This window comes from Candoia aspera, chromosome 1, assembly GCF_035149785.1.
Source record: "Candoia aspera isolate rCanAsp1 chromosome 1, rCanAsp1.hap2, whole genome shotgun sequence".
Lineage (NCBI taxonomy): Eukaryota > Metazoa > Chordata > Lepidosauria > Squamata > Boidae > Candoia > Candoia aspera.
Window position 1 is genome coordinate 162,550,843 of NC_086153.1, and position 23,398 is coordinate 162,574,240.

At 37.4% G+C, this 23,398-nt stretch overlaps 1 protein-coding gene across 1 annotated transcript in view; it reads right to left on the reverse strand.

Moving 5' to 3' along the window:
- Positions 1-23,061, reverse strand: part of PKHD1 (PKHD1 ciliary IPT domain containing fibrocystin/polyductin) — a 282,461-nt gene extending 259,400 nt beyond the window's left edge. The window contains exons 1-8 of the mRNA XM_063301310.1: positions 22,997-23,061; positions 22,423-22,487; positions 21,989-22,028; positions 16,058-16,128; positions 13,551-13,652; positions 13,284-13,379; positions 12,836-12,974; positions 10,755-10,869 (exon numbers count right to left, since the gene is read on the reverse strand). Of these exons, the coding sequence (XP_063157380.1) occupies positions 10,755-10,869; positions 12,836-12,974; positions 13,284-13,379; positions 13,551-13,652; positions 16,058-16,128; positions 21,989-22,028; positions 22,423-22,487; positions 22,997-23,061 (693 nt within the window). The remainder of the gene's footprint in view (positions 1-10,754; positions 10,870-12,835; positions 12,975-13,283; positions 13,380-13,550; positions 13,653-16,057; positions 16,129-21,988; positions 22,029-22,422; positions 22,488-22,996) is intronic.
- Between the last annotated feature and the right edge of the window lie 337 nt (positions 23,062-23,398).

Genomic DNA, 23,398 nt, shown 5'->3' on the forward strand with positions numbered 1-23,398 from the left:
TTGTTAAAGTCTCAAAGCCACTATCACTGGATTTGTTTCCCCTTTCCCAGTATCATTGCCTGCTACAATGTAATGAAAACTAAGTCCACATTTAGGAAAAACAAGGGTTCTATATTGTTCTGGAAATGAATGGGATATAAAAGATTAATAATTCTTTAACTTTCTGCTTTAAGGGTTTAATGTTAACTGATAGCTTTTTTATGACTGCAGACAAATGCTTTTGCATTATCTTAATAAATCTGTTGTTCATGTATTCAACAGAGATGTATTCAGAGTCCATTTAGAATATGAGTTTAAACTGTAATCAAATAAGGCCATAAGCCTGAAGTTATTATAAGATCTATTTCACATATTTTCATACCAAACAATGAGATACCAGGAAATAGTTTATGCAAAAACAACTTCAATGAGCAGAAGACAGGAAGGTGTATTTAAATTAGGACACAAATATTAAAGGGATGTTTTTCATCTAGTATTTCTTTAACAGGCAGTTTAGAAAATCTACTAATTAAAATTGCAATATTCCTTGCATGCCTGGAATTACATCTCAAGACTCTATTTACTCAGAAGCCAATTTGCAGCACCCATCTTGCTCAATGGGACACAGCATCCAATGCAAATACACACAGATGGTAACCATGCGAAGTACTGGCAATCTGTGCAGATGCTGAACTAGCAGCAAATATTCTGATTCCTGGTTTTTGACACTTTAAATTCACAATTTCCTGTAAACCTCAAACTGAGATTAAGATTCCAACCAGAGTAGGGGTTGAATAAGAGTGGAACCACCACAGTATGAAACCTGTAAATTTTTCAGGCATCCAGGGACTAACATCCCTAGGGGAGGAAATTCACTCATCAGCAGTATGACCCTTTTACCCTGCCAAGTTGGAAAGATTAACTATGCCTGAATCATGTTTCATACCCTAAGGTTTTGCCACCTATGATGGTTTATAATGGCACTAGGGCCAAGTATTCATGCCAGCTGGCACCTAATGAACTAAAATGTTGGGGTTTTACCATGACTCTTCTGCCATTATGATTATTATAAGAATCTACACTTGATCTGGTGGCTAAGAGCAGAGGTTTGCCATTATGTTCTCAGCTGCCAAACTTGTATAAGGTGAAGGATGTGCCAGGTAAACAGTAGGACTATTGAAACCACTACTCACTAATTTATGTCCTTGGAAAACCACCTCCCTGGACTTTATTATGAATATAACAGAGACCTAAGGCCACAATATTACCTTGGTGATCATGGATTTGTATCCTAAGATGAATCACTCTGGTCCTTGCTTCATGCTTCCCTCCGCCTATTCTTAACCCATGTTTTCGGCATGCAGAGACTACAGACTTCTACAATACTTGATCTCAGATGAGGCTCCCAATTCACAGTACAGTTCTGACAGCTCTTGTTCAAACTACTGGGAGTGTTATATTTTATTGAGCATATGGCCCTCAATGTGACAGACAGATGGAACAAACAAATGCTACACTGGAGCAATATCTAAGGTGCTTCTTAACTACCTACAGGACAATTGAGTTGGATTCTTTCTAGCAGCTAAATCTGTGTACAGCAACACCCAGCATGCCACAGTGATGTAGACTCCATTCTTTATTTATTATGGATTTTATCCAGAACTTCCTTAGGGGTGACCGCAGCAGCCCAGATTCTCCAGGCTCTTTAGGACATATTGAAAGAGCAACTTAACAGGTCAAGGAGACCTGTAAATCCTTGGCTGACACAAATGGCAAGAGGGGTCCCCTTTGAAAAGAATGGTCTGGTCTAGTTACCTACCAGACACAGCTTCTAAAGGGCCACAGCAGGATCTCAGACCCATTTATCATCATGGAGGATATCAACCTGATGGCTTACATGGTATAGCTTCTACTTGTATTGTGCACACAATATCCCATCAATCTGTGTTGGTCCTTGACCCTCTTCATCACTTTGCTCATATGGCTGCAGTACAATCACTTCTCTTGCAGGTAGGTAGGAGGAATACAAAGATGCTCACATCTTGATTTCCCACTGATGCCACAGTAGGTTAGAATGCCTGATAGATTGGATAGGGTACTTACTAGTAGATAGCCATGCCATAGAATTACAGACCATACCATGAAATTGGTGGTCAAATTCCACCAAAACTGGCCCAACCAAACTATTTTTTTCATCAATTAGAATAGGTAGTTTAGGGAAGGGGAATGATGTCATGGCCAGGAAGAAGCATCTCAAAGAAAAGACCCTATGTTGCTAAGCCCAAGCAATGATGCTGAGTGGCAACAAGGCCCACCATTCTTGTCCTGGAGAAACATAGGAGCATTTGGCTATACCAGGAGAGTAATCTGATGAAGGATGCTACACCTGATCAAGGCCAGCTGTGCTAGGACAGAGTTAGAGGCTACTGCTATTCAAGGAATTATTTGGGCTCAATAAAGTCACTGGAACAACGTTAGTTCACAAAAAACCCTGCCTTCAGATTTCAAGCTACAAAGACTTCTCTTGCAATGATTTGGCTGATCTTCAAATTTCCTCTCTTTTGTCTGCTTCTTTGGATGCAGTCTGCTCAGTGAATCTGTTTGCATTCATACAAACTTATATTGAATATATGAGTTTAAGAGAAGTCTGACTGATTTACCACACTCTTAACCTAGATAAGCACTGCTAGTGCTAAGGTCAAAACAATCTGCATGCTTACTGAACTAATAGTTGATGTCAAAGAAGTGAAGGTTTTCTTAGATTCAGGAATGACTAAAGATGGTCAGCATGCTGGAAAAAATAAAGAATAGATTAATCTAAGAACAAAGCCAATAACAAATGTAGATCAAGTCATGAAGGATAAGGACATTTTAATGACAGTAAAGATCAGAATTAAGCAATGATCTTTCCAGTTGTAATTATATAGACGGATTAGCTGAAAAAGACTGAAACAAAGAAGAGTGATGCCTTCAAATTATGGAACTGGAGATGGATATCATGGATAGCATAAAAAGTCCTGGATCAAATAACAGCTGACTATTCTTGAGGCAATGATCAGCAAGCAGAAATTCATATACTTGTGGCATGTAAAATGAGCAGATGATGGACTAGAAAAAATGATTTTGCTTGGCAATATTGAGGAAAACATAAGGGGACAACAACAAATAAGGTGGATGGACAGGTTCAAAGAGATTACCGGAATGTCCTTAGAATAGCCAGGAGCATTGTTAAAGGAAGGTCAAGATGGATAGCATTTGTCCATATAGTAACCAGAAAATGAACCCAAGTTGTTGGCACCTAATTAACTAAATATTGGTTAGAATAAGGAACTTCACATTTAGCTTCTCTTTGGGTTCAACTTGGAAGTTACTGATTATTTCTTCCTTTAAAAAAAAATTATACCACACTGACATCACTAATGTACTCTTTTTCCAATAAAGTGCTTTTTAAAACAAGAACATTGCTTGATTTCTTGTAGGTATGCTTAGAAGTAGTTAATCTGTCAGACCCAAATGAATCATTATGCACAATAAAATTATTTGGGTAGTATTCTTGATATCTTAGAAGATAACACTTTCAAGATTGGCATTTCAAAGTTTCTCTTGTGAGTTTATGCCAAAGTGGAGATCTGAAATTGGATAAGCAATTCATTTTAACCTAATCAACGAAGGAAGCAAATACCTCTCCTTTGAAGGCATGGCTGAACATCAATATTAACTCAGTCTTTATTCTGGCAGTCCCATAAGTTTCTTAGTGTTATTCTTAGCTGGATTGCCTTCTGGAAAAACATGGAAAGATTGACAGAAAGTATCTGGGGAATGTCTAATGAACGTAAAAGGCAGATCCTATACACTTAGTGTCTACTGGGAGGGTAAAGGGGAATGATGAAATTTGTGCCATCAAATTATGATGCAAAAAGTGTAATTAATGTATTGTGTTAGATGTCAGGAGACAAATACATAAGGGCAGAGTTTGCATCATGACTTTACCATTAACATATCATTTTGATACAATTCATTTTGCTAAATGCAAATAGAAAGCTGATAAGTAACAGTAGTAAAGGTAAAGGTTTCCCTTGACGTAAAGTCCAGTCGTGTCCAACTCTAGGGGGCGGTGCTCATCTCCGTTTCTAAGCCTTAGAGCCGGCGTTGTCCGTAGACACTTCCGGGTCATGTGGCCAGCATGACGACACGGAACGCCGTTACCTTCCCGCCAAAGCGGTACCTATTGATCTACTCACATTTGCATGTTTTCGAACTGCTAGGTGAGCAGGAGCTGTAGATTATTATTTTATCTGACATCACTACATAAGCTATATGGAAAACACTTGTGTCTGGATATTATTGGAAGGAGGTAAGAAGTTCTAGATCTTAGCGAATCGAAGGTGAACTGCTGACTTTCTATCAAAGATGTGTAATAAGTCAGTAAAATTAATCTCTGTAGGAAAGGAATGCACAATTGAAAAGAGAACTAGGGAAATTACAGGCCAGTTAAGTTAACATCTGGATACATTTTCCAGAAAGAGTTACTGAAGATAAAACACTCAGTATATGGAAAGATAAGCCTTACTGAAGAAGGGTCAGTATGGATTCTGCCATACTAATGAAGCCAATTAGTGGCCTGCTAGGACCACAGAATTGGAGCAGAGTTTAACACAGCAGAGAAGCTGCACACAGAAAAAGAATATTATCTTAAATAGCTTAAACGAGCATGTCAGAGAAACACAGGTTATTGATCTTACACACTCAGCACTCCCAAGCATAAAGAATTACATGATTAGACATAGTGAGTTCATAGTAAAGTAAAAAGAGTCTTACTGACTTTATTCTTTGGTCCAGTTACATTCATCTTTGGTGGAAAATGAAGTTCCTTGTTTCTTCTCTTCTTTACCTATACTTGGTGACCTCTTAGCCCCATAGTTGCTAAGAGCTGCATGGAAGAAAGGGCTAGGCACATGGCTTTAGGTCCAAGATGGAGACAGAAGCAAAACATGCTTCTTCTCCTATGGTGAAGGAGGAAGAAAGAGAGGAAGTGGGAGTGGCAATGAACAGCTTCCTCAATAGCACGGAGAGTTTGCATCCTAGAGCAGCCATCCATATGCTAATGAGGCATGCTGGATTTGCCAGAACTAAGTTATACCACATTTACCTATTGTGGGATAGAAGTGATATGCTTGAAAATCCAATTTTCTTGGATTTTCAAAAACCAAGTCTTCTGAAAAGACTCAGCAGTTATGGAATAAGACACTCCCCCCTCCCAACAGACAATAAGAATGGGCAGTCCTTGCAATGTAGGAGTGTGAAGAATGAGGTTTTTCAAGGATATATATTGGGGTGAAGGTTGTTAATATATTTGTCAGTGACATGGAATTGTGGTGATCACTTAACTGGCCATATTTGCTGATAACACCAAACTCTTATTGTGGTAACAAGGGCATCCACAGATAGTCAAAAAGTCAAGATGGTGGCTGGTTCAATCATGCAAACACAACTACCAGCCTGACTCTTTTTGACTCCCCTGTAGATATACCTGTATGGTTCAAAAAAGAAAGAAAGAAAGAAAGAAAGAAAGGAAGGAAGGAAGGAAGGAAGGAAGGAAGGAAGGAAGGAAGGAAGGAAGGAAGGAGGAAGGAAGGAAGGAAGGAAGGAAGGAAGGAAGGAAGGAAGGAAGGAAGGAAGGAAGGAGAAATAAAGAAAAAAATCAAAATGCATTTCCAGATTGGGGAATGGATATTAAAATAACAAATTCATTTCAATATAAGCAAGTCTGCAGTGACAGATATTGGGGTTAGAAGCTTAATTTTGCAAATATCGTATATACAGTATTCTAACATGGTCTGAGCTAGTGGTAACTGACAAAATAAGTAACCATTGTGGTGGATAACTAAATGAAAACATTGCAGTTATTGTGAACAAGGACATTTTTGAGGACTGCAGGGCATGAGTGAGTAAGCTAGCCTTCTCTGTATTAGCTCCCACCTTATGGAACATTCCCCCAAGAAGCAGGTACAGCTCCCATCTCCAATTCCAGTAATAGAATAAAACAGTTTTATTTCAGTGTCCTTTTGGTTCCAGGTAACAAACTATAATGTCTATCTTGGGCTTTATTTGAAATTTATCTTTTATTTTTGTGATTGTGTGTTGGTTTTCACATTTTTTCTGATTTTCTGATTTATTGTTATTTAGGCAGATTGTTGTTGATGATGATCATGGTGGTGGTGATGTTATATACCACCTTTGGTCCTTTGACACTGGCAAAGTTATAAGTACTGTAACAAATGCATTAACTAACAAAGAAACAAATTCCAGGAAATGTTAAGAAAAATAAGGAAAGTGATGTAAAACAAAATTGCCGGTATTATAATGCTTTTATACAAAAACATGTTGCAACTATAAGTGAAATACAACAGAATTTTCTTCTTAAACAGGGAATTATGGAGCTAAAAAGACATGTGGAATAAGGCAGCTCAAGTGATCACTAGACGGAAACAATTCAAAGGAAGGGAGGGAGGGAGTCATGCTCCCCGATCAAGCATTCCCAGAACATCTGATTGGACTCGCATGCATGAATGGACCTAACACAGGTTGGGATGTGTGGGTCAGTAGAGCTGGGAGGGGGAACATGCCAGGAGTGTGAAAACATCTTGTTTGGACTATCTCTGGTATCCAAGGTCAAGCTACTGAGCTATTGGAGACATCTGTGTGAAGCTGAACTGACTGGCACGAAAAGGGGGGCTGCATGCCTGAGAGAGGGAGGGGGAATTGTACTTATTAGGTCATTTAACTGAGGGAAAACGTAGGAACTTTCATTTGCAACTTTTTTCACTGTTCTGTATACTACTCTCCATTCAAGAGATTTCTACTGTAATCACATATGAATCGATCTTAATGGCAGACTGAGTAATACAATCATTACAGAAGGAAGGAAGGAAGGAAACATCATTTAGGACTTCGTTCAGGAAAACTAAATCATAGAGGAACTGGATAGAAAGAAATTATTTGCTCTGTCTAATAATACTTGTGGTAGTGCTGGAGATCATCTCCAGAAGCAGAGTGGCTGGGGAAATGGAAAGATTCTCTTGATATCTTGTTCTGGCTATAGTTTTCCCAAAGGCATGTAGTTGGTACTGTGGAAAAGAATGCCAGAAAAATAGACCTGAGAGCTCCTTTAAGACCCCCATGATAGTGCCAGCATTACACACTTATTTACACATGTCCTAAAAGGTTCTGCAAAGTGCAACTGATTATTTCATATATTTTCTCAAAACAGCGAAAACAGACTGTATAGTCTCGATTTTGCATTTCAGAATTAAAAAAAAGGGGGGAATTAATGAAAAATTGACAGGATGTTAAACAAAGTAGCAATCAGCATTTTCTGTTTTGGGTCAAAAGGTATCCTGATATTTTGCAGCAAATCTGAGTTCCAAGTATGGCTAGAATCCCAATTTTCAAATGAAGTCTTTTATCAGTTCAAATAAGTATTATTTGGAATATTTTCCCCTTACAACACTGAACTAGATAGTGAGACTCACTCTTATCATTTCATATAAGTATCTCACAGTCAAGCATTATTAGATAGCTTCCTGATCTATTGTTCTACCCAGCCAATCACAGCACTTCGAGCCAATCACTCATTTGAATGCCTCCCACTATATAAGAGCACAGCTAGAATGAAATTACTATCATTTGAAGTGGGGCAGGTAAGCTGAAAGGGAGGGGTAAAAAACAGCAAAGTTATGGCTGCTGTCCAAAGAGGTAGGAAGGCCTATTTCCAGAGGAAGAGGAGGATGCATCAGAGGAGATACCAAACGTTAATGAGTAGACGAAGGAAGCATAATTCTAGGCGAGGTAGGAAGGTGCGAACCAGACACATAATGAGATTTGCAAAGAGTGGCTATCGAAAAAAGCGCATGCCTGTGTCCCGATATCTGGACCGAAGAATGAGGGACAATGTGCTCTCAGCCCAAAAGGCCAAGCATACAATGTCTTCCTATAGGAGCAAAATCTATCACAGGAAGCCCTTGAAGGTAGGAAGACCAAGAAAGAAGAAACATTGCAACCGTATGCGCTCAGGTTTTCTGAAAGCCAAATTGAAGAAGCAAAGAGCTAACAAAAAACGTGCCAGGCCTGCTAGTTCTGCTCTTGAGAAAAAAGCCAAAAGAAAAACACGTTATTCTGATGAGGAGGTTTTCTACAGTATGGCCAACACTTCCATGCCAAAACCAGCATCCGAAGAAAGGCCAACAAAGAAACACTCTGTCCGCTTCACTACTCCTGCTAACACAAAGACCGAGCCCCAAGAGGACCCCTCCCTTGATAACCAATCAAGCCAGCAAACAATAACACCCAAAAAACGGAACAGGCATTCAGCCACCCCTACTTGCAAAAGCCGTTAATCTGGAGGAACATCCCTCACTCTTCTTTGAATAACAACCTGCAGGCCCCTGGAAAGGCATGGGAGAAGTGAGAGGAAAATAACATACCAGCCTGCCTTAAAGATCCAAGAGACCTTATAATTTACCTTTGATGAGACCACCTTCACCCCTACCAATCCTGAATAAAAGTGACTTTGCTTTACCAACAAATTAGTTTGACTGATGACTGAAAAAGGCATTTGGACAGTTGCAAGACAATCAGCTGGAAACGAAAGAGCATCAACTAAGTAAACCTACTCCACTGAAAACATTTATTTCCTTAACAACAAGCAAGTTGTTTTAATGAAAAAGCACAAAACTAGAGACTTGCCAAACTTTGGTAACGAAAGGATTGTTGTACTGAAGGTGTGTTTTCCCCTCTAAGGAACATCTTAAGATAGTAATAAAGCTGGATCTTTTGAAATATGTGTTGTGGAATTCCATCAGGCATGTATGGACAAAATGGGAAAAGGTACATTGGAGAAGGGATTACTCCTGCTCCCATTTACAAATTAGCAGCTAGCCAGTGATACATAAATATCTGTCTGTGAATGCTAATAGTATGCTAACTATACTGGATGCAGAGCACAACTGTTTGCACAGACTGTTCCTGGCAGTTCCAGTCTCACTCCCAAGGCACTAAAGTACCATGTGAGTTAAGACTGGTTTAAAACTCACTTGATTCAAGATTCCTCTAGAGTAAATTAGAGGTGCAGCCTTTGTCTTAAATCCTGGGCCATACCCAACTCCCAGTCTGCAATGGGAGTGGGGATAATAGTGGTCTATTGTAGAGAATCACTGAGAAAGTGAATGCAAATCACTGCAAACACTTAAAACGGTTGTGCTCTGCATCTAGTATAGTACAGCACAGTATAGGATTTGTAACATAACTCCAACCAATTTATATTGAGCACAGAGAAGCCAAGCCTGCCAAAACTTCCATTTTATAAAAGGGAACCTCATCTTAAGAAACGGTAATATACTATAAATAAAAATAAATATAGCCTGGTCTCCAGATTATTATATATGCATAAAATATTGTTGCCATGCTCTTTAGATTAAAACCTATCAAAAGAATTGCTCATGCTTTTTTCCAACTTCACCCATCTTGCATATAAATATGAATCTGTTTTAGAGCTCACGTGAACGGCTTGATTTTTATTCTAGATTTGTCTTCCGTATCTCCTGAAGTAATCCAAATGATTTTAAATAGCTGTGTTTGGAAAGGTCCACGGTTAATTAATACAGAGGGTAAATATATCCCTTTCCATTTCAACCAAATCTTTGGCTTTAGCTCTGGCCAAAGTTCAAGTTCCAAAAAGATGGATGGATGGATGGATGGATGGATGGAGTATTAAGGTGTGTGTGTAAAATACAGAGGTGGGGAGGAAAGAGGTTGGTTCAGTGGTGGATTGAATCTCTTAATCTGACCATCTTTAGCTACTCTAAAGCATTTTAGAGGATGTAAAAATAACTAAAAGGGTTCTCCTTACTTTTATCACCTCATTGTGGCCCAGCCTCTCTTTCTGAGCAGTTGTGTGAAGAAGTTTTACGAGCTATGTTAGCTTGTTGACCAGCTTAATGACTTACTTCATAGAAACTTATCATAATTTAATATCACATATTTCTGCCACAACCCGCAACTCTCAGTTTGAGCTCTGGTGAGGGGCATCATCATGATGCCTTTTTTCCTTTGCACAAACCACCCTCAATGTACAGTACTTGTCTGAAATTTGCCAAAGATATTCCTCACCATAGAGGAATAATGCCAAAGCAATTTTGAAAAGCCATTTGTGCCTAGCTCTAATTAGTAGCATTGCAAATTTCATTCCAACCCCAAACAAAAAGTTATAGGCACTGTAAAAAGAAAAGATTTTAAAGTTGCCTAGTCTGAAAACCCCAACAAAAATTTATATGAAATTTGGCACACTACACTCCCTTACAGCAGGCCAAAAATGTTATAGCTGTATATGATTTTCCCAGGCTAGATTATGGAAGCACAAAACTCCATTTTCTAATTCAGCTTCTGATCTGGAGACTGAATCAGACTGAATTATTTCAAGGGCAAACTAGAGTGGATCACATCATTTCCAAGCTCTGAATTCAGCTGCAAAGTGGATCAGGGAGTTTCTGCTGAAATTGCCGAGATTTGCAGAGGTAAGCCCCCTGAACACAGGGGAACTTAATTCTGAGTAGGATTGGATAGTAAGAACTTTGAATACTGATCAAAACCATTTTTAAAATTCGAGAATCAAGTCAATCATTGCTTTGAAACAAACAGTGGAATTTTATGGACAGTTAATTAAGGTCACTGTCCTAGCATGTTGGTTTTTGATAACAGTAACTTTTCATATGTCATACCTTTTTTCTTGGATCATCTGACAGGCTTAGGTACAAAGAAGCTTTGCCATCTGCCTGAATCCAAAATGTATAATTATTTGTCTCTGGTGCCACAAAAAAGCCACGTAGTCGTGCCCTGGATAGCAGAACAAAAATATTAAGCTACCAAATCCCAAACAGGATTCCTCTATTGAGACTAAGAGATGTGACTTGAATTAGTTATCATACAACAATCCTTACTTTAAATTAAAAGAACTTTCCTTTTTAAAAGAATCATAAAGGCATGTTCACTATTGCAACACAGAATATTAGAAATAATAAAAAATGATTCCTGAGGGCAAATAAATTTTCTTTATTGCTATTAATGTTTTAAAAATATGAGTCTTGGTTGAATGTATCTGTGTATCTGAGGAAAAGTACAGTTGAACCATACCAAAAAAGCAACATGCCATGTGGAAGAAGCTGTGACATTTACCAGAGCTCTTGGTATTATATTGAACTATTCACAGCATAAGAATACTCGTGTGTAGGGCTTTCATAACTAAATTGTGGTACAATGTCCTGGTCTTGATTACAATCAAGCAATATGAAAAATTGATCACATTTTAAGGAAAGAACAGAGGGCTGACTCGGTGATTTTTCCTCTGGAAAATAAGTAATCATAATTATGTTAATTGTGTTAATTAAGCTATGCTGATTTTATTATTTATATCTAAACATTAAATATTTAATCCCAAAATATGTTGCTGTTTGTTCATTTCAACTGTTATACTAATATTTCCATTGATTTGTTATATTTACCATATATACTCATAGATAAACTGAAAATTATAGGTGCCAAAACACACTACAAATTGGGTTTGGCTTATCTGCAGATGGGTTTATCTGCAAGTATATACGGTAATACTTTTCAAAGTATCCGTATTTCCTGTATATACTCATGGATAAGCAGACCCTCAAATTTTTAACCAAAATACCATGAAAGGTCAGCTTATCCACGAATGGTGAACTTTTCATGGTATTTTGGTTAAAATTCAAGGGTCGGCTTATCCATGGATGGGCTTATATGCAAGTATATACAGTATTCTAAATTTGCATAATTCTAATTTGAAAACATATATCAATGTGGTTGCTAGGAGTCAAAAATGATTTGATGGCACATTGTCAATCAATCAATCAATCAATCAGTTTAAAAACATGTGAGATTTGTAAGCTTTATAAATCACATTTTAGGCAGACAGCTTTCCAAGCCAATTGAAATACAATTTAAAAATCACAAAAGATAATAAATAAAGCAGTGATTAAAATGGAGAATAAAATTAACTTGAAATTCTTTACATATTAGGGCTATGCGGTTCTTCAGATTCAGAGGCAAAGGGATATCTGTAACTTCTTAAACCAGCTTTTCCTTCTCCCATATCATAGCCGGCAGCTAGATAGTGGGCAGGGCAAGAGGCTCAGAAGAGACCCTCCCTAGTTTTTCAGGCTGTAAAGAAGATGCGGGGGGGGGGTGTAGGATTGAACTTTCAGACTTGCAAGATTCTGTCAATGTAGCTTGACAATAAAGTAGAATTAGCTCCTCAGGTTGTGATTCCTATCTGGTTTATCCCACGAGGCTGACATCAATCTTTCAAGTCTGAAAGTACAATCTACCCACTGTCTCCTTTATAGCCTGAAAAAATAGGAAGGGTCTCTTCTGAGCCTCTTCGTCCAGTCTCCCAAGTTCTTCCCCCACATATCATTACGTGTGATGAGAACAAGACAGAGAGAGAAGCAGAACTCATGTGTTTGATCTCTTCTTCCCTCCTCCTGCATTGTAGCAAGTAACAAGTAACTTTTTGGAACATTCCAGGAAAGCTTGGCTTAAAGTGGTGTGATGATAATTCTCCATCCTCATTTTCAGCTAGAAAGTCTGTGAGTTGTCATTTAGAACGGAGAGGGGGACATCTCTAATTGAGTATTCCAAGCTCTCTCACTACCGTTCCTATATATTTTCATGGCAGTTGAGTAAAGCAGATATAAATTTACAGACTGCAAAATGGTCAGCACTATATTATTGCAACTTGTAGTATGAGTAAGACTTATTAAAGAACACTTATTACCTGAACAGTGTCTGTCTCCCAGACAGAAAATTGTATGGAGAACTGGCATTAGGAACAATGTGCCAGCTGTATCCTGGAGTCACTTCAGTGAGATTAGTGTCTGAACCATCCCAAACTTCAAAAAGCAGGCCCCTGTTTCCTGATTAATTGGAAAACAAGGATGTATTCATCAGTAAATGAAGAAATATAAATATTGGTAATCTTACATATGTGCAAATTAACTCTAAGATATTATTTAATTCAACAGTGTAGGTTTCTCGAAACTTCAGTAGGGAGAAATTGTGCAGGTAAACGATCTTCAACAAAATGTCAGTGATCTAAACCAGTCCGTAAGAACCTGAGTCTGCTGCTTTTGAGCACAAAAATTGGTCAAGAGATCTAGTCTAGGATCTTAGCCCCCACCTCATTGCTCATTTGATCCCTTGGATAAGCCCTATGTAGAAGGTACCTGGTTGAATTTCACTGAATTTTCTATTATTGTCAATGGCTCCAGTTGTACAGATTATCTTTTGTGGAGTAATTTCTTTAATTTGACAGGGACTTCCTGTGGAGAGGGAAGAGGAGCAAGAATATGAAGCACATCAGAGCATTCCCATCCCTCGTATCAACTTACTACGCATTTCCAAACAAAATGAGCATATGCCGCATATGCCACATATGCTTTTAACCTTGTTTCTATTTTCTGTGCCATGAAGTTTGGTTTTATCATTTTTACCTGCAACTGTGACTTGCACAGGTGTATCAAAAAAATCCCCTGTGATGGTGAGATCAGTCCCACCACCTAGGCTGCCTGCAGCAGGAGACACTGAAGAAATGTCTATGAGAGAAAAGTAAAAAATGAAGTAGTGTAATCATAGGCTTCACCCAAATCTATATCCAAAATTAATTATACACATTTGACATGTTATTTTGAACAATGCTGGGTGGCAAGTGCATATACAGCTTTACATTCTTTTTATGTTCCTTGCACTTAGCTTCAAAAATATATATTCACCTTGGAATAGGGTGCCACTCCTTACATACAGTAATAATCTAATACAAGCTACCAGGGCAGCATACAGTTTTCAAGTACACATACAAATAGACCTTTTTAAAATAAAAATAAAAAGGGTCTCACATGCACCTAACCTTGACATGAACATGACCCAACAACACCTTTTTTCTGCCAAGTTCTCATGAAATTGTTTTGTCTCATCCCCAAGGCAGCTTAGAGTCATGCTTAGTTGGTGTTAAAGTATGTTTTCTGTGTTGAATCAGGCAACAAACCATAGTAGTTATGCCATAAGTACAGATTGATACACTTGGCCATCCATTCAGTTGGTGTCACTGTCAAATGAGCCCTGTGGTTGAGATCATCCTAACATGTATTGGCAACTTTGGGTTTGGGCAAGTACACCTCCCCTCCAGTCCCTGGGTGCCATTTTCCAGGGCCATTCTGCTTGAGGCAGAGAAGGAGAATCCAATTGTTTCAAACCAGACTCTCACCCTGAACCCACCAAGTGTCAAGGCCAATGTCTATCTCAAGAGACCTAGACCAGCCTGAAACAACAGCTGATCAGTGATGGCTATGGGTGTTGCGTGATGAAGCAGGAGAGACAGCTGGCTATCTGTCATTTGCTTCACAATGTAACTCTCCTCATCAATCAAATACTGTTCAGACAGTCTTTGAATACTGGCTTGGCATTCTTCTAAATCCAGGTCCAAAACAGCTTCCTTTGAAGGCACTTGCACAAAACCCAAAGCAAATTTTGACAGATGGCTAAATTCACCAATCTAGCCATCTGTCGAAACTAGCATCTTCCTGTCAGCCCTTCACAGTAGGCCAGACTAGGAAACCAAGTTATGAATGCTAATACTACTTTTATTATAAGGCTATAGTAACAGAATCTTGCTTTGGGTTTTGCTTCCCCCCTCTCTCACTTTATCTTCATGAGAACTAGGGAGAGTCAAGTCCAAGATGCTTTCTCAAATTACGTTTCTGCCTCGGACTCAGGACAACCAACTGTTGTCTTGGTTGTGGCTTTCCCTCCTGTTGCTCAAGGTTGTTCCTACTTCCCATTACACCTCCTCAGACCAGCCCACATTAAGGAAACTGACTGGTGGACATCACTGGGGCCAGCAAATATTGTGCCAGAATAGTTTTCCATTGGCTCAAGGACTTTTGGAGAGCCATGTATCTCAGTCATGAGAAAGAGCTCTATGCCCACATGCTAACGTACTTATTTTAAAGAAAACCCATTTAAAAATAGTCAGATAGTGATTCTTCTTTATTGATTATTCAGTGAGAGACAAAAGGATAAAAAGATATTTCTAATTCATTCTAAGAAAGTTCACTAGGTTAGAAATCCATTTAATATTTCCAAGACACAACTTTACTACTAGAAAAACATATTGGGCCCTAAGTAACCACAACCACTTTTCATATATCCAGGATTAGATTGAAGAATTCCCAGATTAAGTTGTATAACAGATACAAATGATCCTATGGATGGTACATGTTCCTTTCTTCTTCATTTGCCCTTCCAGGTTAGAGAGCAATAAGTGTTAATTTGCTGGACCTCACATTAGAAGCCTCAAAACTTTCCCTCTAAGGTGGGTGTGGTGGTATATAACATTCCATTACATTGGTTATATTCACTTCTGATCACTAGGAGGCGGTGTATGCCCATTTATTCTTCCTGGAACCTGTCAGGCATGGGTAAGTCCTTTATGTTAGGTCTTATACATTGTTATGTTCAGCCTTTGACTGCGATTTGAACTCCCAGGCCTTGTGCTTTGATGGCTATAATGCAGTATGTTTAGCTTTTAAAGCTATCTTGCGGAGTAAATCGGTGTTAATTTGTCTGGGCCTCAACTCTCTAGCCTGAGAGAACAAACAAATAAGAAAGGGAGGTGTATCGTTCATTGGATCTACAGGCTTAGTACAGACTTTCTTCAAGCTGTTAAAGGTACCACATAATAGTCATCAGTGTGCGAGGCCTGGGAGTTCAAATACCAGTAAAGGATTGAACACACAATGCGTAAGAACTGACATTCAGGGGCTGCCTATGCCTGACAAGTTCCAACAAGAACAGAATTGGTTGTGTAATGCTTCCTGGCAGTTAGTAATGAATACAAGCACTGAAATATATAAGAGGCATTGATTAAACTTGTTTTTATGTTCTTTCCATGATCTTTTTAAATGAAACCCTGCAAATGTTACACCAAGATTGAGCACAGCACCTGAGAATGTCTGGTACATGAAAAGTTCCTGTTTAGCACTGATAAGCCAAGCATCTTTGTGTACTATTGACCTGCAATATCAAAGCAAGAAAGATCATCAGAAATGCTTAAATGGGAGGAAGGTAAAATTGAGATACATTGATTATAAGATGAGGGAGAAATTGTAACGTTCTCATGAAACACTGAGAAAAAGCAGTATTTTAAATAAAGGATTCACCGAATCTTTTAGCACACATTTAAAAAGATCTAGTATATTTGGACATAGTATTTGATGATTTAGGTAAAGTCTGAGAGCCTGAACTTGTTCTATTATGATTTTTTTTCCCCATTCCATTTTCTTTTCTTGAGGAGTTTGAGGTCATTCTGTTTTTAAACTTCCTTATAAAATTGACTTGTTGGTTTTACTCCAAGCACTCCATCTCCTAAGGAGCCTAAAATCGAAAGTACCTTTGAGGCTGCTAAAGACCATGCTATTAAGCCAGTACATGTTTCAACTGTATATTTTGCCAGGCAGATGCTATAGGTAAATCATATTCAGAACACAATCTCACATTCTAAGAACCATTATAAATGGTTACCAATCTGTTAAAAGCTATCTGTTAATAACCAAATATGTCTAGCAGCTTTCAAGTTTGGAAACAAAATTCCTTAAAACTAATTAACTAAGATTTCAGGGGAGTTGTATATTTGCTATCCAAAGAAGCCCCAAAAGGGCAAAATTCCAAAAAATCGTTCCAGAAGAATATAGATGTTAAAATGAAAGTCCAATGGCACAGTTGAAAATCTGGTATGTTAAAGTTGCCTTTATAACCTAGTTTAGCCAAAGGTATTTAAGGAGTTTTGGCCCTTGAATACCTTTGGCTAAATAATTTTTTTCTCATTAATTTTTCTATCTGCATAGGAATTGTCTAATAGCAATTAACACTGGAATCTTTCTTAAAATATTCAATATTCTCAGTGTAGTATTCATTTTAATTATTTTAATCTTGCCCCCAAGACTGAATGGAAGTTTCTGCCATTGAGTGATATCTACTGACATTGTATCTATAAATTGAGACACAATTTAGATTTAATCCCACACCTTGTGACATATTTTGAGAAAAATATAAACCCATGTATTTTATTGAGTCTGTACGAATTATAAATCTTCCATTTCTTGTAATAGTCTATAGATAATGTAGATTCCCAAAGGCAGCAAATTAGACCTTTTCCAATTGATAATGTAACCAAAGTCTAAATCATGTTGCTGTAGACAAAGCAAAAACAATGTATATTCAATGTATTCAGTATCTTTTTATATATAATTTTTATTAAGAGTTTTTACTTGAATAAAAGACAAATACAGAAATATATAAAGAAAAGAAAGAAAAAGAGAAAAGAAAAAGTGAAGAAAACAATACAGTTAAAGAAAGAAAAAGATAAAAGATAAAGAAATGACTTCCACCCTTGTTTACAGCAGTTGTAAACAAATTCATTATTTCTCCTCTCTCAGTAACATTACAATAATCCCTTCAGCCCTTTATTCAATCCTTTTTCAGTCTTCAAATCCAGAAATCACCATTTATTTTTTTTCCATTTTCAGCAAAAAGTCTATAAAAGGTTCCCAGTCTTTTATAAAAGTATTTATTATTTTATCCCTGACCAAACAGGTCAGTTTTGCCATCTCTGCTAATTCTGCCATCTTCACAATCCATTCCTCCATTGTGGGTATTTCAATATTTCTCTATCTTTGTGCATATAATAATCTTGCTGCAGTTAGCATATATAAAATCAGTCTTCCATAAGTGTATTCTAATTGACTATCCATAAGTCCCAATAAGAAAAGTTCTGGTTTCATCTCAATATTAGTCTTCAAAATTCTTTGTATCATCATATGTATTTGTTTCCTTTTTTTTTTTTTTTTGCTTTTTCACAAGTCCACCATGTAAAATGTCCCTTCATGTTTTTCACATTTCCAACACTGATTAGAAGTACCTTTATACATCACAGATAATTTATCTGGTGTTATATACCAACTGTTAAAATTCTCTTTTAAATTATAACACAATGTGAATTTCAGTCCTTTTAAATACATATTCAGTATCAAGTGCCACCACAACCTTAATATCTTGCAACTGTCTAATGAAAGAAGTTAAGTTTTCAAGAACCAAATTAAAGGTTAAAGGAGACAAGGTGCATCTTTGACAGGTGCCACTATATAGTTTATTGATCTAGCCACAGGGTAAAGATATCACATTGTAATTCAATGAACAAAACATGGTAGAATCCCTTATCTTCTTAAAGCACATTCTATACATTCAATCCGAACCATATTAAAGGGCTTTTCACTATTCAACAAGATTACAATAGCCAGTTCTAATTTATCTGCCACAATGTCCAAAATACCAGTCCCCAAATGGATATTATCAGATACATGTTCTTCTTTTATAAGTCCAGACTGAGAAGAGTGAATTATCAATGGTATTAGTTTCTGTAGCCTCCTGGCTAGGATGCAGAGTTAATATTTTAGCATCCATGTTAAGCAAAGATAGTGACTTATAACTTGCACATCTGCTGAGGTCTTTCTCAGGCTTTAATATTACTATAATATAGGCCTCATAAAGACATGGAGCAAATATAGAAAGATTAAATGATTGACAGTATTGCTTCTCTGGTTTCATTTTCTTTGGTTTCATTTTCTGTTATTAATTTGTTAAAAATTCCTTTTGGTGGTCTGTAAATTTTGTGAATGACATTGCATTACTCTTCAGTCTTTTGAGATTACTATATAATCTAAAGTAGTTGTTAACAAATTGCTCCATCATCTCTTTCATTGTTGAGTCTTTGATAAGCCAAAGTTCTGCAAAAAGAACTTGGCTTGTTGACTTTTTTGAAATCTTTGTTTAACAAAGTTCAACTTCTGATAATTTCATTTACATTCATTAAATCTAGTTGGCTATACATCACTTTATTACTTTGTTCTAGATCCAAGACTGGGTTGTACTTGTGTCCTAAATGCATCAGTTTATTCAGCAGCATGTCCTTTTTGTTTTTGCATGGCTTTCTTTCTATTTGATGCCAGAGAGTTAAACAGTCCTGTCATAAATGCTTTGCTAGAGTCCCACACTATAGAGCAGTTGTTCTTAAACCATTTGACCCAATTACCCCTTTTCCCAGCCTCAGATAATGTCATTACTGCCACCCCCCCAAAAATCACCCCAAACCAGACTCTGCTGTTTTACGCAGCAGCAGTCCCAAACCGGGTCTTCAACACATGTACAAGCAATTACAAATCGCTCCATTACTCCAGGATATGCCTAAATTACCCCCACGGAGGGAATTATCCCCAGTTTAAGAACCATTGTTATGGATAAAGAAACATCAGGAGTTAAATTGATTTGGAAGAAGCTGTTTATTTCCTGTTGACATGCCAATTTGATGTCTTCTTATAGTAGTAATAGTTCACCTCTTTGGTCTGGAGATTTCTTTGTTTAGTATTACAATTATTACATTATGACTAGCATAAGTAAGAGCTGCCTTAAGACTTGCCTGGAGATCCAAGAGTGGTAGGCAGCCCTGGGGGGTGGTTGGTGGTTTGAAAGCGCTCTCTCTGCCTTTTCGTTTTTCTCTTTTAACTTCATATTTCTTATATTGTTTGTGCTTTTATAATGGTTTTTATGAACTTTTATTTGTAATATGCCCAGAGTCACTTCCATAATGAGATGGGCGATGTATAAATTTAAATAAATAAATAAATAAATATTTGATTAATTAACAGTAACCTAGAAATCAGCACCTGTCTATTCTCAAGTTAATTCTGTGAACTGAAGAGTAACCGGTAACTTTTTTTTCTTAATAGGATATTTATGTCTCCATATCTCCAAAAGAGAAAATAATGACATATAGTCTAAGACAGCCTGCTCTCTTCTTCAAGAGAAAGGCAGAAGATTGCAGGATACTACATACATAAATGAATTTATTACCTCTTGCAATGCATTTACTAAATCAAAGTATTTTCTTAAATTCAACACTTGCAAAAAAAAAAATCTGGCTAAAGCATTATCTTACTTCTATGGCATTTCAAGTTGGTAGCTTATCCTGAAAGATATAAAAGGTGGTCTCTGGTGCTGGACTTCCAAAATTTAACAACTACAGGTCTCCCCAAAATATTGCCTCTTGCTCTTAATCAGTAAACATCAGTGTCTTATGCTTAAAACCAGCCAGCAATGAGAAGATTTCATGAATGCAGAGCATACCTAATGTATTTGACAACTGGAGCAGATCATCTTTTAACACACCCTCTTCTGTCACTGATGCACCATGCTGCCATCTGCCAAACAGCTAATCAGCACACCAGCTGCAGTGACCAAACGCCACACCTCCAGATAGCTTCTTTGTCATCCCCAAGTTGCCAAACAAGGCACCCCCTTTTTGCCTGTATCTGGGACAGACCACTTCCTCTGCCTTGCCCTTGGTACACCATTGCACAAATGCATTCTTCCATGTAAATTGACAGGGGCTCCTGCCACTCTGCATCCAACTATAGATTGAATATTTGTTAGTTATTTCTGGTAAGTTGCCCATGTACTTTAAGTACTTTGGTTTGCAGATTTGTAATGAGTTTATCATGAAATGGTTCCTTTTCTTCTAACATCTTACTTCTGCTTTCAAGAAAACTAAACAATAATTCTCAATGCTTTAAAATCTTTATCAAATTTAAGAGCTTGGGTTTTCATAGTTTTAAGTTCTCCATAGATCCCAGACATATCAGTTTCCAGAACTGTAAATCTACTGTCCATCTTTTTAGAGATAGACTGATGTTCCCTCATTAATTCAAAGCTTGTTATTTCTTCTAGCTGGTCCAGTGGCTAAGGCAATGGGCTAGAAACCAGGAGGCTGTGAGTTCTAGTCCCTCCTGAGGCCTGAAAGCTGGCTGGGTGACCTTGGGCCAGTCCCTCTCTCTCAGCCCAGCTCACCTCACAGGGTTGTTGTTGTGGGGAAAATAGGAGGAGGAAGGAGTATTAGGTATGTTCACTGCCTTGAGTTATTTATAAAAATAATAAAGGCAGGATAAAATTTAAATAAATAAATAAATACTGATATATCAGGGTCAATATAGCTCTATCTCATCTGACAAAATCTGGGGAGATGGCCACTACACTGTCCTTGTTTAGCTTTCCTCCCTCTCAATTATGTGCAGTAGAGCTCTTGGCTCAAGGTGACTGAGCTGCCTCCTTTATTTTACGAGGCAGGACTGCCGGAAGAACAAACAAATCAATTTTAGAGGAAATACAACCAAAATGCTCCCTAGAGGCAAAGATAACTAGGCTTAGACTCTCATACTTTGGGCACATCGTCAGGAAAGACCGATCGCTTGGAAAGGACATCATGTTTGGTAAAGTCAAGGGCCAGCGGAAAAGAGGAAGATGCGATGGATGGATACAATTACCGCAACAAGGGATGCAAACATTGGAACAGTCAGGCAAATGGCGCAAGACCAAACAGCATTTCGTTCTGTAATACATCGGGTTGCCATGAGTTGTAAACAACTCGATGGCAACTAACAACAACAACAACAATGTTATATCCAAGTTGTTAAAGTAAACTCTGAGAGTTGGGCACAAATCACTAATCATTCATCTATTTGTATGATAAACCTCTTCCATGCCATTGAAGCAAGGTAAAGAGAGGCAACTGCCTAGGCAGCCTTCAAAACTGGAATTGATCCTGGACTAAGTAAGCCAGGAAGAAATAAGGAACATTTCTGAGCTTAAGTTCTAGATCCAAACATAAAAAAATTAATGGTGCAGACTGCTGTGTTAATTTTTGGATCCAATTCTTTTAAAGAACTCACCAGGTGCACAGGTATTTAGAAATTATGTATACAAAATTTTAAAAAATACAGTTAAAATTATAGCATTATGCAAATGAAGGAACTTCTCTTTTACTTACTTTCCCTTGTTATACACTGAAAAGCTAACATTGTGTGACCCTGTAAGAAAAGAAGACATATTTTCAGTGTAAGAAGTTGAATGTAGAATTTATGAATGCTGTATTTTAAATCTTTTGCTTTTGCCTTCATTTTTCATCAGTTAAATAAATTATCTTTAGAATTCTGACTAGTACTTTTGCTTTCACCTTGACATTTTGTACCCTAGGAAAAACAATATTTCTGGTCTCCACAGCTTTCACAAGGCTTTTGTTTACTGTTTTGCACCTGCTACTTATGGTTTGTCACACTGGCTAGGAGTGTCCACTGGAAATAAAAATAACAGGAAGAGTGAGAAAGAAAAGCTAGTTGACTCCTTGCAATAGAAGGCCAACATATACATTTTTATATTACTGAATGAAAACAGAGTAGTATATTATTTACTATTTCTACTAACCAATATAGTTGCCTTCTACTTGACACTTTACAGTTCCCAGGCCATGATCTAGCTGAATAGGATAACTGGAAACAAAGCAAAAGAAAATGCTTTTGATAAGGTAAAAATGTCTTGTTCAAATCAAGAGAGATAATGTTTCTCCATTACAGAGATTTCTATGAAGAGGCAATGACACTTGTTGGACACTGACTTCAGGAGTTCATTGAACATAAAATCATTGAAATAATGTTAAATGCTTTTTTGATCTTAGGTTACATGAACTACTGTAATTTGCAAACAATAAATATAATGATAATTTTTTGCTAGAAGAGAGGAATGGGATGCATTTGTGTTTGCCAGCATTCAGGAGTGTGTACCCATGCTTAGATGATCATGCACAAGTACATATATCCCCCAATTAGACAACATTAGTAGTTTAAGCTCAGTGCATGAACATGAGGGGTTCTGACTTAGCCAAAGGATCATATTTTTTTCAGTGCTATCTCTACATTTGAGTAGATATTTACAGAAGAAAGTTTTTGCAGTCATCTTATCACATGTTCTGGAACTTGCATAGTCAGGAGGCAGATCTCACAGGAAGCCTGAACGCATAAGCTTCTTCCTGCAGAGATATGTTTCTAGGGCATGGATAAGATACATAGTACTGTATAGTATTTGTTTCCAACATATAACATCCTTTCCTACAGTTCACATATGGAAGTTACTATTGTCATGTGTTCTGAAGAGTTCACGTTCCAATTTAACGTTGGAAATGTGTGAATGATATAATTATGTTTAATTTCAGTATTATGAAAGAAAAAGGGTAGTATTTTCCTATCACTTCATCTTAGCCAAAGGTGAGCAAACAACTATAATTTCTTTCTCTGATTTTTTTCCCAACAGCATGCCACTTTATATATTTTATCACCTTCTGTCTTATATGCTATTTTGCTAAGCTAAAAGACCCCACATAATGTACCCATTTTTTATAAGAAAG